The sequence below is a fragment of the Pseudorasbora parva genome, chromosome 19 (assembly GCF_024679245.1).
Source record: "Pseudorasbora parva isolate DD20220531a chromosome 19, ASM2467924v1, whole genome shotgun sequence".
NCBI classification, from domain to species: Eukaryota; Metazoa; Chordata; class Actinopteri; order Cypriniformes; family Gobionidae; genus Pseudorasbora; species Pseudorasbora parva.
Genome location: NC_090190.1, coordinates 29,106,945 through 29,123,579, shown reverse-complemented (window position 1 = coordinate 29,123,579; position 16,635 = coordinate 29,106,945). Strand labels below are relative to the sequence as shown.

Sequence of the window (16,635 nt, the reverse complement as noted above, 5' to 3'; positions counted from 1 at the left end):
AAATATATATATTAACCCTATAAAGACTACTGCATCATGAATATCAAAGGCCTCTATATTATCTGCATGATCACAATTTTGCCAAACACCCGTTGTATACAATCCACATGCTTTCTAATTGATAGTTTACACTTTAAACGCCTCTTTTATAAGTCCAAAAATGTTCACCTTCATGTGATACACATCTTGTTTTAAAGCGAAATCTTTACAAGAGTACATTTTAGTCTGTACACGTACTGAATAAAAAGCAACTCAAGTTTACTTTATTCATACATAAAACCACCATCTATGATCAAGAGGAATGTATAATTAAATTATACATTAGGTTTTTGAGGACCATTTCTTTGTACATTTGCCCCACAGTTATACAATACATTTTTTAGAGCTTTGATCATAAATTTAATTACCTTTTGTGTAATATTTTAAAAGACATTAGAGTCAAGGATATTTATGACAAACAAGGTAAACTACACATTTTAAACCATTTACTATATTGAATACTATAAATACTATATTGAACATTAGCCTTTCAATATAAATTTGTACAAGTATTGAGGGACCCAGTCAAGATGACTTGGTCAGGTAAACTTTTTAGCAATCTTTTTATACTGGTTTATTTCATAGAGTCTATTTTTTTAATATTTATTCCATATACATGATGTATAATTAATGGTCTGAATTCAAAAGATCAGTCAGATATTTCCAAATCAAGCACTTCCCCATCATAGAATCCATCAAAATATCAAGGTTTTCCTTCTGTAAAAGATCTAGTTTAGTTAAAATTTCAATCTCAAAGTGGTCAGTCTTTAAGGATTCGACCTTGAGTCTGAGGCAATTAACAGTTGTGTCCTTAACCTTTCTCAATATTTTCGAGAACCAAGAGCAATGTTTCAGCCTCAGCTGTTAAGTTAGGGCTTTGATCCGGAATTTGAATACCATATTGTTGATTCCCTATCACTGCTGCTGCTGATACACTGTTATTGGTCCACCCATTGGTCCTTCTATGTAGTGGAAGGTAACCTAAACATCTTACTAAGACATGTATAGATACAGAATGACAACTGCTAATTATATGCATTTTATGCAAGTAGTCTGCTATATGGATAGATATCTAACTGATTTACATTACATGCTATCGGAGTTATTTGTTTGAACAAATAAAATAACTGCATATTGCATACAAATTTAAAGGGGGGGGGGGACACTTAGTTTCAGTCAATCTCATGTCAGTCTTGAGTACCTATAGAGTAGTATTGCATCCTTCATATCTCAGAAAAGTCTTTAGTTTTATTATATTTATAAAAGAAATATAGGCTGTACCAAGTCTTTCCGGAAAAAAACAAGCGCCTGGAGGCGTATCGTGTGGGCGGAGCTAAAGAATGACGAGCGCGCACAAAGCGGTGACGTCCTCAAGCGTGGAGAAGAAAACGCTACCCAGATTCAACTAATACAGATATGATCCAGAATCAGATCCGGAGGCTGAAATAAATTGAACAGGAGAAACAGCAACAGCAGGACATCAGTCTCTGTGGTATGTACTGTATTTAATGGCCTGTCAACATTTGTGTGTTTACTCGCAGTTTATGAGGACATGATTCGGTTTATGGACTATTGTATGCGACTAAACCTTAGCAGTAGCAAGCAAAACGGTTTTGCACGTCAGACTAGTGTAACGTTATACATAGAACAACAATGGAGTAATGTTAACCTTTAGCGCATTTGAATGACGAAGCACGCTTTGTGAGAACGTACCCTAGGTACTGACACCTATATTGGTCAGCTAAACAAATGTAGCAAAAACACACACCATAGATCGCATGCTCCATTGATAAATTAACTATAAACGATCGTGTTATATAGTTTTTTACTGAGGTTTACTCACGCGACGATAGCCAACAGCATAGACATTTGAAGCAGTTTTACTCACCGCCTGCTTCCAAAGCAGGACCGAACCTTTATCGCTGGGACCGCTCTGTCAAAAACAGACTTCTTTGGTATGATTTGGTAAAGTCCTGTGACAGCAGTGATCGTGGAGATCCGCGATATTGTGAAGCTTCCCGTCATTTCCGCGTTCAAATCGGGTCAAATGCAGCGCTGCCTTCCCGGAATGCTGTGCTGAAGCGTTGAAGTCACCCACAGGAATAAAGCGGAGCGCGGCGTGGACTATTACGACATAAGTGTTCATGGACGAGTGGATCTGCAGCTGAGTGTTTATGGGCGTGCATTTCCTTTCTCGCTCTAGTCACGCGCTCTGTCGACGTCAAGTGGACCCATACTCGAAAAAAACTGTCCGAAACTTGTGAGAAACTGGAAGGAGTATTTTTTGACAGAGAAATACTCCAAACGTCCAACATTAGTTTTTGAAACTTTGTCTAGGTTTAGGATGGGAATCTAAGTCTTTAACAGTGTAAAAAGCTCAGTACGCATGAAACAGCATTTCACGGTTTCAAAGTCAGAATCAAATCAGAATCATAGTCCTAGTTTTTGTTATTTTTGGACCAAAATGTATTTTCGATGCTTCAAGAGGTTCTAATTAACATGATGTCACATATGGACTACTTTGATGATGCTTTTATTCCCTTTCTGGACATGACCAGTATAGTGTGCACACACTTCAATACGCTCTCCGGCTACATATAAAATATATTTAACCTCGTTCTGGAGATGAACGGAGGTCTTGTGGTTGTGGAACGACATTAGGGTGAGTCATTAGTGACAAATTTTTTTTTGGGGTGAACTAACCCTTTAGATATGAACTCCATATACTATACAAGCCTTATGTACCGATTATGGATAAACTTTTTTTTTAATCTTAATTGTGTCTATAGTTACAATAAACCCTTACATTTCAAAAATTACACTTCATATATTGTAGCTTTTGATTACAGGCCCATTAGACTGTACTTATTTTACCTATAATAAAATATGCAAAAAGACTGCTGCAAACATGCCGTCAATGTTGGTCTGAACCTCACTTAAAGAATAACGCTGATAATACAAAGTGCTGTAATTATGCTTTTTTTTTAAACATTTGATCATTCAATTTCTGTATTTACTTGAATGCTTATGACAAAGCCTCTGTTTATGCACTTATATTAGCTTTACTATTTTTATTATTTTTAATAAAGATAAAAAACTATAGTGATTATTAATATAGCAACTATCATTAATAAGAATTGGGTAAAGATGTGATGCGCAGAGCAGTTTTATAATCGAATCACAAGGCAAGTAAAGATTTACACCTCTTATATAATTATAATAAATGATTAACCATTGGCAGGTTTTACACACATATTCATACACATACATATAAATTCATTAATAAAATATACAAACATGCTTATGTAAACATGTCCACAGCAGTTCTATTAAAAGCTTCTATTGAGTTGGAAAAAACAAAACAAAAACAAAAAACACAAAGCTCTCCATTACATTTTGCGGACTAAATCGATGATTGAAAGCACTGAGTCGCCATTATAATTGTAGTTATTGTCGACTCTAAATGTAATAATTTAAAGAAACATTAATCCAACATTTAATCTAACATCAAGGAGGTAATGACCTACTACTGTAATAATATATTTAAATGAAACTGGTAGTTGAGAAGCCCCCTACCCAGCCCACCCGCTCAGAGGAATCAGTCATTGACAAAAACTGGTGAAAATGCCAGAGTTCAATGCAGTTTGGAATCTGAACTGATTCCTATGATCAGCGCACTTTTGTAGACTTCTGAAAAGCTCTATTCACGTACAGCCATGTCAATGTGCAAGAATGGAGCGAAAAAAGAGGGATGAGCAAAACGAGCATGTCATGCTAGTTTTCAAAGGGTCAGTGAGATCTGAAGCTCAGATGAGAAGCGGGAGGGCAAAGAGCAGGGTACTGAGCCGCACACACGAACACTTCTACAGTTTCATCTGATAAGCCAAAGACAATAACAATGGGTTAGAAGGTGTAGTTTTTTTTTGTTTTTTTAATGAACATCATATTCTTTTACAAGATTTGTTTAAGACTGTATACCAAACAAGGAAAGCCAGATATTAACAATCCCTCTCGTGAGTTGACAGCATTAAAAGCATTTTCATTTTCCTGCTTTGTGCCAAGTATTTTTGATCCAAAACATTTGTGATTTTTGCAACTCTACATCACATGATGAGGCTTCCTGAAGCTCAAAACTCACACGCCTCTAAAAGGACACACAACAGGCTACTTCCTTAAAGGCTCTTTGGAACATCAAGTGTATGCACTCATTTAATCCAAGATGTCAAATTCTAGGACATTACTCAGGAGGTCTGGTGGCTTAAATAACTAGTGCTGTTAGGTGTACTGGTGAGCCAGCAAGTCACAGTATTGCTTCAACATCACACCTCATACAAGCCCCGTCACCTCGGAGAAGGGAGAAAAAGAAAAAAACGAAAAAGAGTGCCACTTACTTCCCACTGCATGTGAGGTGGGATATTCCTGATCTGTAGCTTGCAGCTCCTGCAAAAAGAAAATAAAAAGAGAGAAAGGGGTCACTGTAAAAAAATACATTCACACAAGTGATCAATCATATTTGAACTGAAATGGTCCAGATTATATTATAAGGACAGGCAAGTTTATTTGTATAGCACATTTCATACCCAATGGCAATTCAAAGTGCTTTACATAGAAATGATTTTAAAAAGTGGCAACATGTGCATGAGGAAAAAAAACGTGTACAAATTTAGTATGGCTAATTGTTGTCGCGCCATCAGTGAGAGAATTCGAATTGGCTGTTCAGCTTAGCGAAAGAGTCCATGCACAAGCTAAAACCAAATAAAAGTGAAAGCAGGCAGTCTTCACGACGGTACAGAGAGAAAATAGTCAATTTTACAGCATCTGACCTGAGCATTCAAATGTTTTCATAACATGAGCCGACTGACATTAAGTAATCTGCGTGATTGATATTGAAAATGGTAAGCAAGTGCTTCTTTTGGTTTCCTTTTTTGAATGACAAGAATAGACATTGATACGTGCTGATGTAGACATTTATTTGCACGCAGGCACAGTACGCATGTGCTAATTGACAGTCACCTTTAATCCTTTTGGTGTTCAAGCTCAGCTTTTTTGCCGAGACGCAGACAAAGTTGGAGGTAACAAACCCATTTCTTTGACATCGGGCTTTAAGGGAAAAATTGTCAAGGTGCCACCAGAGCTCGCGAGACTAAACTATGATGAGATTTCTCATCGAGTAGAAAAGCTCTCGCCTCATATCTGACGGAGGGTGAAGTTAGGATAGAATATGCCAATTCTATGTTTACTCTACTCTAGTTGCTTTTTATAGAAGTAAGAACAATTTAATTCAGGTCATAATCACTTTAATGCCATCAGCTCATCTAGAGGAGTGTGCGTTACGCGTTAGTGGACTAGACCACGGCAGAGGATGTGTTGCATAGCAAACGTGCCAGACTTGCATTTATTAAAAAGCACATGAGCTTCACGATCGCAAAATATAAAGTCAAAGTAAATGGGAACACCCATTCAAACGCAATTTAAATTTTAAGTTACCGCTGTTTGAAAGAGGCATGCAAATCTCCCAATATGACACCTATTTAGTTGTAACCATCTCTAAACTCTGTATCTATATGCTTCAAAATTTGGCCTCCATTTCCACTTTGGAAATTATGGTTATTGTTAGCACAAGATCTATGAACAATTTGTGGGAAGGAGTTAATTTAGGAGGTCAAAAGAAGCTCATGTGCAGTCAAATGCACTTGCAAACTATTTTTCTACTCATGCATTTCTTAAAAATACTATGTAAAAATCATGTCTCGTTCTCATGAACCCGATCTTGCGTCTCGTGAGTGTGTCCATCACAAAAATAATATCTGAGTCTGACCCACAGAAAGATTTGAGTAACATCTCTATGCTCTAACGCAAATACAATTAAGAACAAACTTGCACTCTGACAATAACTAATTTAATTTTCCTACGTTTGTTTCTCCAAAAGGAAATTACTGAAAATTAAAGCTAGATTTTGTCTAAACAAACAGCCTCTAGTATTGCAACCAACAAATAGAAAATGGTTTTGATCCTAGAAATATTAGGTTTAACCTACATAAATGTCTCCCATAGACAGACATTTTTAATAATTCTTAATACCCCAGTTCCAAAATGTAGACCTGCAAACACTAATGGTTTGCAAATACATGCATTAGCTCAAAATTATCTGACCATATGGCACATGTATTTGCAGATTAGGGAACCAGTTAGGAGCAATATTAGCAAACATAAGTAACTCATCGGACAAGATAGAAGCAAGCTAGTGATTTTGTGAGCAACTGATACTAGGATTGCAAAAAGATGTACTAGAGTCCAGCAACTGGAACCAAAACAGCCTGTGATTTGTCATGTTAGGAAAAAAAGGTACCCAACCTAAACCCGTATCGTATGACCACCTATTAGTCTGACTGACATTGGGGTTTATAAATCAAGATAATTGATACAGAAAGACTGAACATTCTTACACAACTAGATGTGAATGAGGTAATCAGGTACAGTGCAGAAAGTGGCGAAAGTTCAATGACTTATTTATAGTGTACATCAGTTGGTTTCCAAGCACATTACACCCACAGAAAGGGGAAAATTAACCTGTTCAAACAGATATATAAGGCGCAAGCCATTTCAAAAGGACAGTGGTTTCCTTTAAAAACACATTTAATACAGTCCACTTCACCTTGGAATCTCAGAAAGAGTTATCCATGTCGTAAAGCAGCATGAAAATTTCCAAACAAAAAGGTGAAATCTACAAACTCTTACTAATATTTTTTCCCCCATTATATGGAACCTTCTGAACACCTTGTTGAGTCAGGAATCTCCATTTTAACATACTGGTCAAGAGAGCAGCAATATTGGTTATTTAACACATGTATGTAACCAGAGCCAGATGTGCGTTAATTAACATTCAGTTGTAGATGCGAGACTGATTTTGCACATCAAGCAGACAGATAAAAACTATACAAGATGTCATTATGTCTGATGTTTGGCATATTGCCCAATGCCTCAATTTCACAAACACTGACATGTAGACAATTTGATAAATGTAGGCTAAACTTAAGAGTTTTTTTATATAATGGTTTAGCTGGATTCAGAGGTTACCATAGTGGAAGTTCAGCACAAAAAAAGTTTCATCAATACCACTATCTACAAAAACAACTGGTCAGAGACCACAACCAAGTCCATTTATGGAGCTAAAAATGACAATAATGCAAAGAAATTGTGTCAGTTTGGTTTTGAGGAAGACAAAAGGCATCACCATGACCAGATAGTTAATGTTTACGTTACTATAAGTCAAAGTAACAAGACAACTTGGCTACTAGCTTTGCTCAGATTTAAATAGAGCCAGTAAATATGCCATTCAGCACCGTAAAAATATATTTCAAACAACAATAGATTTTAACAGACCGGCAATTTAATATAAGTTTCAATAATGTGTACGTTTTGGTGAACTGATTGTGAAAGATCTATAACTGCCCACTTGACTTTACACGGCTCCAAAGTTCACGGTCTGTATACTTGCGTATTTACACACCGACATTAACAAGAACAGAATGTACAGAGGACATGGGAACAAACAAGCCTCTACCTGAACAGGTAGACAGACACACACACTCTAGCGCACACACATGCGTTTCACACATGCACACAGATTGGGGCATAATTAGTAAGTAGTATTTGGGGACTCAAGCACACTGCTGTACAAGAATCTGATCCACCACAATAAAGTAATCAATGTCTATGTACATAAATTTGCTTTAAGCAATCAGTGTGCATCAACAGTTCCGAGTGCTTCATAACATCAATGCTTGATCTGGATTATTTAGTGTATTGTGCTGTAGTTACTTGGAAATGACAGCTTTCACCTCCCTAAAAGACAGTAAACCCCAGAAAAACATCATTGTGTGTGCGCAAGTTGTTTTAATTATGACGGTGAAATTAAACAGATGGATAATCTTGCTTCAACAGCAATATCTTTGCAGCAAAATGTTAAGAATTTTGTGCAATATTCATCTCAGGCCTAAAAAAAAAAAAAAAAAAAAGTTAAAACAAAAAAAAATTGCATATTTTCTTGATTTCCTCCAAGTGTATGTAGATTGTACAGCAAAAAATGTGAATTAGCAAAGCAACACTACACTACCACCTACATAATTTGCTTTCAGGACAATGTAGAAACTATTAAAAAAAACTAAAAACAAGCAAAATGGTCATTGCCTCTGAAAAAAAGGCACAAGCATGTGTTGCGCATGTGTTTAGAGATAATCGAAGAAGACATGGTCCCATGTAAACTACCACCATTAACAAATGCAACAAATTGACCTATTCATTTGTTATTTTACCTTGAAATTGACACATTCAAATACTCAGACATTAACTCAAAACTAAAAGCATGTTAAAAAAAATTAAAAAATAAAAAGAAAGAGACTGTCTATCCTAGCTTTGGAACACTTATATAGAGTAAGGCCTTGAAATGAAGTGCATGCTGTAAGGGACATTTGCACTCATAAAGAGTGTATATGTCAAGAGGAGAACAATCACAGAGTCATCTCAGGAATTATCAAAATGCTTCACAACTTGCATTCAACATCTCTGTGTGATTCCTGGACATGGTTTCCCCAGCGTGTCTGCGGTGTCAAAATCCAAAGGCACCGCAATCCAAATTTGATTTTGTAAACTATAACCAGTGAGGCAAAAATACCACAGGTAGTTCAGCGCTTATGCTAATGTATAACAGGGAACAGCTCCCGTAGAGAAAACACAGGAAAACAGTTTATTTAATAAAATAAAAAAAATTAGTTTTGAGCTTCAAGTTATGGGTGTGAATACGAGAAGCTGCCCATGGTTCACTAAAAATCCACAGTGGCAGTAAGCTCTGGCAGAACTACAGAACCTAAAATGACAATACACACATTCAACATTTAAATACAAAAAACTACGAACAAACAACTGTTTATACAATCATATCAAATCTACAAAAAAGGAACACAGATAATAAAAACACTAACACTCAGCTGAATAAACAGGGACGTATGCAAGACCAGAGAAAAGTGGGGAAAATCCAAGGCCAAGCGTATAGGTGCATGTGCTGGGGCGAGTGAAAAAACAAAACCTCTTAAACATTTCCAAAAGAACCCAATTCCATTTGGTAAGCCTTTACATTCACTAAAAACCAACTTTAGCGGAAAGTACAGCCGTACGACATTCCAGATTTGACGTACGAATTAAATACTTCCCCTTTTCTTTTCAGGAATTTGGTGGGATTGGTGTGCTTTTTCAGTCCAGGTCTGCATTCCGGTGGGAATGCAATATGGAATGTTCTCCTACAGCAGATTAAGCTATAGGAGCAAGAGGGGAGTGTGTATGTGTGTGGGGTTAGGACGGGGGTGGGGTGTTAGTGCCCCATTTCAGGGTAACAGAAACTCACTGCCCCAGGGGGTGGGGTCTGGTTACCATGGTAACAGGTTAGTCTACAGACACGAAAGGAAAAAGGGGTGGGGGTTCGGTTGTGACGTAAAGGAAGTAGAGGGCATCTTCATTTACTTCAAAATCCAACGGACATGCAACATAAGTCTCTGTGTGTACACGTGTATGAACATACATAGCACAATGGGAGGGATTGAGGTAGACGTCCCAACACAAACACTTCTAGAGGAACCAGGAAACATGGCTGCATATTATTCACAAGCCCGTGACTCCATCGCAAGAACCCACAATTCTGTCTGAATCAAGACACTATTTAGGTTTATACTTACTAGTTCGTATAACAGACAAAAAAATATAAGACAAAAAAAACACTTCAAAAATTGTTGCTATTAACACGAGGTAAAAACAAAACATCAAGTTAAAAAAAAATATCACCAAATGCATTACCACAACCCCCCCCCCCCCCCCCCAAAAAAAAACAGCAGCTACATATTGTGACTTGAAATACCAAATTAAACCATAAACAAATAAAACCAATAAAATAAATAACAATAAAATACACACTATACTTCCGAAACTTTAAATTTGAGCAATTTTAAAATCCAAAGTAAAAAGAACAAAAATAGTTGTATTTTCTTCTAACTTGCAATTATTACAAACAACAACAACACATTAACTTGTATTAAGTATTGTGAATTGATCAGCACTGCAATATAAAAATCTATATAATCTAAAATAAAATATATAAAAATCTCAACCAAAAAAATAAAAATAAAAAGACTAACCACACAAAGGTTCAAACTTTTCCACACACAACAGAGTATCTGTTCTAGCTGAAGACCCCTTTACCCACTCTTTTCCAGTTGGGGCCCCCCTTCAAGCCACACACACACACACACACACAGCGCAAGCTCTGAGTGGAAACGGCTATGCTAGTAATCAAGAGGAGGCTAGCAAAATGAAAGATGCCGTATGAAACTAAACTTCTACAGGCTAATGTGCAATCAAAGCAGACTCCACTCAGTGTACACAACACGCCTGTTAAAGGATGATGTCACAATAACCATGCTTATGTATAAAACATCTTAACTGTTACAAATTGGAAATCTGCATGCATGCATGTGTGTGTATATATATGTATATATATATATATATATATATATATATATATATATATATATATATATATATATATATATATATATATATATATATATATATATATATATATATTCTGTGCTCATACACACACTGCCACCCTGAATACACCAAGCATCCAGAAAACGACTCCATAGCATGCACCGCACCCTCAGTCTTCACACACACACACACACACACACACACACACACACACACTAAGGGCCAAACTTTACCCAACTCTTATTTTTTTGTGTGTGTGTAAAGGTGGGCAGGGCCTAAGCTGAGACTCATATGATAGAATGCAAGATCACTTCCCATCATGCATTTCACTATACTTAACTCTCATTGGTTCACAGTTCAAATCAACTTTACATACACAACCTCTGACCTCTTCCTATCAGCAAGTATAGCACATGTGCAGCACACACAATGAGCATTAAACAATTAAATGATACTATTTCTATAATTAACACACTAAACGCAGCATATTAACCTATAGTTTGTACTGTTAGTGTTAATGGATAAATAAAATAGCTAGCAAATGGCTTAAAATGTCACCTTAAAAACGGTTTAACATCAGCTGTCCCACCTTAGAATTGAATATAAATAATTTGACATGTTTAACCATTACGGGGGGAAACCCAGGCATACTGCAATCTCAGTAAATCAACAACGAACACTATGTAGCATGTATTTGAATAAAACGGTTAAAATGTAGCCTGACGTCTTAATGAAACAAAAAAAGGCATTTAAACGTGTTGCGTAGCCTAAAATCTGTGGAAGATAAATCACTGTTTAAAATATTACCCGCTAGTATTAATAAAAATAAAAACAGTACGCCAAGAAAATGATGTATAAGGCGGGCGTAAGTTGACAACAAGGCGAATATTCAATTCAATATAGTCTGAAGTCGTTACGTCAAGTAAATTACTACAAATAAAACGGCAACAGTCGTACATGGTAGGTAAATAGTGTTTTGTGGGTTACATCAGGACTAATACTTATAGTTCCTGTGAAATCACAAACCAGTTTTCGTGACAAGACCTCGACCCTTGCAGTCCACGCGCGCTGAGGAGTCCATCTCGTGCCTGAGCAGCGCGAGGAGGGGAAAGAGGGGGCGGAAGCACTGAGCGGCATGACTGAATAGTAGTTTCTTCTTAAATGGACGCCACAGCAAGCATGACTCCATTAATGCACATTCATGTGCAACGTGCGGTCCCATTTTTGCAACATTTGCGTTCTCACTTAGCACACCTCTGCTACGTTTTGACAAGGCCTAAAGGCCCAGTAATATGAATTTAGCACAACAAGGGCCTCTGGTGTATACAAAAACCCACATTCCGCACATTGGCATGGAAGTTCAATCAGTAGCGTACACACCTTATTTGTTACTAAACACGCATGCAGATTTACATTTAACGCCTATGCATGAAACACCGTCACCACCCCTAATCTTGCAATTCGCTTTCAAGTAACAGTTTGATGGATTATGTGAACGAAAACAAATCAAATCAGTCATTTGACAATAAAAATTACAAGAAGCCCGATTTAAAATCAGGGCTACATGGGATAGAAATGTAGAGCTATTAATTCAAAACAAAAACGTGGACTCAGCCATTTTTAGAAGAAATTGCGAAATTTACAAATGAATCTTACCTTTGTCGTTTAGGGACAGAGTGCTCCACTTCTAAGACTTTTCCGTGGAGTTCTACTTTCCCTGAAAAATATTAATTGTGTTTTAATAAATCACATTCTTATTTTAAACAAAATGTCTATTATGTGTCAAATGATTACAATGTACGAAAGTGCAAATTTAAAAAAAATAAAATCCTATTTATGTTCGTGCACAGAAGCCACACTGACATGTAGCCTGCTACATTTGCACGACACCTTAAAGCAAAATAAAATATAGGTTTAAAAAAAAAAAAATCATTCAGAATTCCCAGAGGTTAAACATGGAAGGCAAATTTGCCCTCACGCTTGCGGTAAGGCCTCAGCCACGAGCAGCGAGACATTGACATGTTTTAGAAAAATCACGAAAATGTCCACTGACTTAGAAGCTCTCTTTATGGCAAATAGTGCAACCTTTACACATTTTACACCCATCCTAAACATAATCAACCCATATTCTGGAGACAAGGGGAGTAGTCGAAAGGCCTACAAGCCACCAATGCAACCCAACCACCTGGTGTTCTAGAGCTAGTAATTACAGCGATAAAAGTGATACAATTTTACAATGGCAAAGTTCGCAAACCGACCAGTTTTGTGTAACACTTCCAGTACACTTCCAGAAAGTGCTCCTCTGTGAAATGCGTTTAAAAGCCACACCAAACATGAAGACCATTTTAATTCAAATAAATAGTATGTGAACTCGCCACTTGAACATCGGAGTTGTTACACACAACATTTCACATTTCGCCCTGCATAGACAAGCAATGCTGCAACTTTGATGGACAGTTGCCGTTCAGTTATTTTGGTACTAAAGCGAGACTTCGCGTTCTCGACGAGTAAAGCCCGTGGTTTAAAAAACTGAAAGTGAATGTTCAACACTTGCTCGATCTACACATCCCTGCTTTGCATGCTATGCATTTAATTGTTAAACACGACCGTTGCGTGTGAAATGTAATTCATTTGGAGGGTGGACAAAAATCACATGCGCACAGAAGTCTCACCTGAAAGAGTGTCAATCGCCCTCATCGCTACCTTTTCGTCGGGGCAATCCACAAACGCGTAACCACTTTTTACGAGAAAGGGTGCACTGAAAGGTATCTTCCACTGCTCAAAGATACTTTCCAAGTCCAGCGCGCTCGCCTGCTCGCTCACGTTCCCGATGTAAAGCTTATTCATTTTGTTGTGTACAAAAAAGAGCGACCGTATTGCAGAGGGACAGCCCTTTATCGCGTCGCTCGGATGGGCAGTGTTTGGAGAGAGAACCGCACTGTCGCTCAGCGGAGGGTCTGGGAGTGTTCTCCCAATCACTCCAAGCTACTGAGATATTTGATGGACGAGATCGCCGCCGTGGTTGCGCGCACTCGCGTTTCCTCTTGATTTAAGCGAGCTGAATTATTTATTCCGTCACCTCTGCGAGGCAAGGGCTAGGAAGTAAATAGAGAAAGTTTCTTTATTCTTTGGCGATGCGACTAAATTGTCAGACACGTTTGTGTAGGCACCGCCTCTTAATAACATCAAGAGACCGAAGAAAGAAAAAAACCTAAGTTCTTCTGCCTTTTTCAATGAGCCACGTGTTCAAACTACAAATCAGTCCTGCACGTGAGGTGTCCCGGTTGCTCAATTAAGTGTCGGATTGGGGGAAAATGGCACAGGGATGACTGGGGTGGGGACAGAGAGAGAGAGAGAGAGAGAGAGAGAGAGAGAGAGAGAGAGAGAGAGAGAGAGAGAGAGAGAGAGAGAGAGAGAGAGAGAGAGAGAGAGAGAGAGAGAGAGAGAGAGAGAGAGAGAGAGAGAGAGAGAGAGAGAGAGAGAGAGAGAGAGAGAGAGAGATGGGGTAAAACCTCTCGACGCGCATTTGCATGGATCCCGTGCAAAGCTAGCTGTACCCATTGTACCGTTCAATGATATTCCGTTCTGTGGACTTTTTCTCTACTAATGCAGTTCTGCGCTCTTATTGGTTGTGGTGGAGTTGTAAAGAGGCGTTGCACGCACTCTCGGATGCGCTTAAAGCACTGTTATCTGCGCGTATGGTGGGCTGCCATATAGGGGACAAGGGGGAGGGTTTGCCATTCATTCAATGTCTACAACATTATACTTTATTTCACTCTATTTTCTATACATTGTATGCATACATTATATGACAATAGCTGCATGGCAAACCTCTATACAACTGAGACAACATGCAATCAATCAAGCGACATGGTTTAAATTATATGATGCCTGTTCTCTTCCATTTCATAAAGAAAAATCCTAGACGCGTAACTATATTATTAACACAGCTACATGTGTGGTTCATTATGTTACGCGAACGCAGCTTCTTCATAACTATACAGTATTTGACAACTGTGGCCCAGAGTAATGTGACCTAACCAGATTGAACAAAGCGAATTATACACTTCCGGTGCCTAAAGAAAGGGGAGGGCCATGCGGAACATAGAAAAGTCGTAATGGCGAGTGGCTAAGGCGGGCCTCCTTCTTCTGGCACAGCGGGGAGGAGATCATAGGCCTGTGTGTTTGGTCATGCAACACACTTTAGACTTCTTTTCCAAATATTCGTTACATTTCTTTCGCCGTTCCACAGAAAAAGACTGGAGTTGCACAAATATCTGAATGTGCGGCCTGTAAACCGCTCGACCTTCCACGTAAAGCGGAGACATTTACACCGGGCCCACGCCCATGCGCCTCTTTCTCTCCCCCTCTATTCTGCAAGCTCACCCACACAGGTCGTGTTGGACTCCTGTTAAAAGATTAATTTTCCATAGGCTACACAGTCAGTCTTTGGTAAATATTTAAGTTGTAGAATTATTGTACCGCAAGTCTAGGATATGACACGTTCGACAGATTTCTGATAATTAGAGAGGATTCAATTTTTGCGCGTAGCTGCGACATAGGCTAGCGCAACCTGAAGTGCCGTTCTAATATGAGAAAAACCCTTCCACAAAGTCAGTAATAAAGTGTAGCTTACATATGGTGACCCCCCCCCCCCCCCCGTTTTTTTTTTTTTTACGTGATCGATCCAGGGTGCATGCGATTTAATTCAAATGGATTTAGATAATTGATTTATGTTTGGCTATTTGGCGTTTAACTTAAATTAAAAATATACCTATATTTTCATATTTGGTTTTACCAAACGACAGACGTATTACACACACAATAATATAAATATTCTGCTGATACCCTACATTAAATAAAAATGTTACAGTATTAACAACGATAATCACGCATATTAAGGTAAATTTATTAAAATAATCAAAATAGACCACTGCAGATGGTGTAGGTTTCGAATGACCTTTGTGCTTTTCCCCCTCCGAATTATATATAAACACTAATTTGCTATACTCTCCACGTATCGAACTTTAGCCCATTAATCTTCTCAAAACAATTATTTTTAGGACGCAAACAATGGGGGTTTCTTTTTCTCGACAATTGACTTTTATCATCTTACCAATATTTATTTAGCTCCTTTTTTAACTCTTATGAGTAAGCCACAACACATAGCCTACATTTCAGACTTTGCTCTATAGCAACAGTAAATGTTTCTAATTTAAAATCCTACGAAGATTGTTATTTTTACACGAAAAGCACCGTCATCTTAATTTCGTTTTCTCATCAATTCATAGAACGAGTTTATTTTATTGTCATAGATGTGAACTTAAAAAGGCCCATAAAAGTGTAAGAAATAACAACAGCTGACTTCTCAATGTGGGCCTAGATGCCAGTAGTATGGCTTGCACAACTGAAATACTACTGTAGAATGGCACGCACATGATGCGCTCCTATTGGTCGAGCAGGAGACCAATAAGAGCGCAGCTCCTTTCTGCTTTACTACTCTCGTTGTCTGCTGCGGCGACTGTTCATTCATTGGTTTTCACCCACTGCTCTTCTGTACAAATCCAGGCGCGAAAAGTCTACTATGGGGTAGAATTACTTTATCCAGTTTCAAAACTAGAAACCGGAACACATTATGCACCATACATTTTCTTTTCGTTTCAGTTTTAAAAGATAAAGGCATGCAAAGAAAAGAAAATGTGGAAGGAGGACTTTTTTTCATGAGGTATTTCGAGGCAGTTCGCATGAATGTGTTGTAACGTTGTATTTATAATTTTCTGTTTATGAAAACTTGGTTGTTGGTATATAGCCTATGTTTAGAGATGTGTCGGAAATTCTTATTTTATGTAATATTTCTTGATACCCTGCCCTTTTGTGTAGCACATATGTGGGGGATTCGCCTCTCCTCATTCGTTGGTCAGATCGGAAGCTCATTTTCATAACATTGGCCCCCTTTTACAACGTACATTTCCTATAGTACACTTTTATATAATAGCATGTGACAAAGAATACTTTATAAAATCACCAAAACTTAACATTTGCGCAGTATGTTTGCGA

The 16,635-nt window shown here is 37.9% G+C and overlaps 1 protein-coding gene across 4 annotated transcripts in view; it reads right to left on the bottom strand.

Moving 5' to 3' along the window:
- Positions 1-13,854, bottom strand: part of igf2bp3 (insulin-like growth factor 2 mRNA binding protein 3) — a 46,132-nt gene extending 32,278 nt beyond the window's left edge. For all 4 annotated transcript variants that reach the window (XM_067425204.1, XM_067425205.1, XM_067425206.1 and 1 more), the window contains exons 1-3: positions 13,251-13,854; positions 12,235-12,295; positions 4,431-4,479 (exon numbers count right to left, since the gene is read on the bottom strand). In XM_067425204.1, the coding sequence (XP_067281305.1) occupies positions 4,431-4,479; positions 12,235-12,295; positions 13,251-13,425 (285 nt within the window). In that variant the 5' untranslated portion in view covers positions 13,426-13,854. The remainder of the gene's footprint in view (positions 1-4,430; positions 4,480-12,234; positions 12,296-13,250) is intronic.
- Between the last annotated feature and the right edge of the window lie 2,781 nt (positions 13,855-16,635).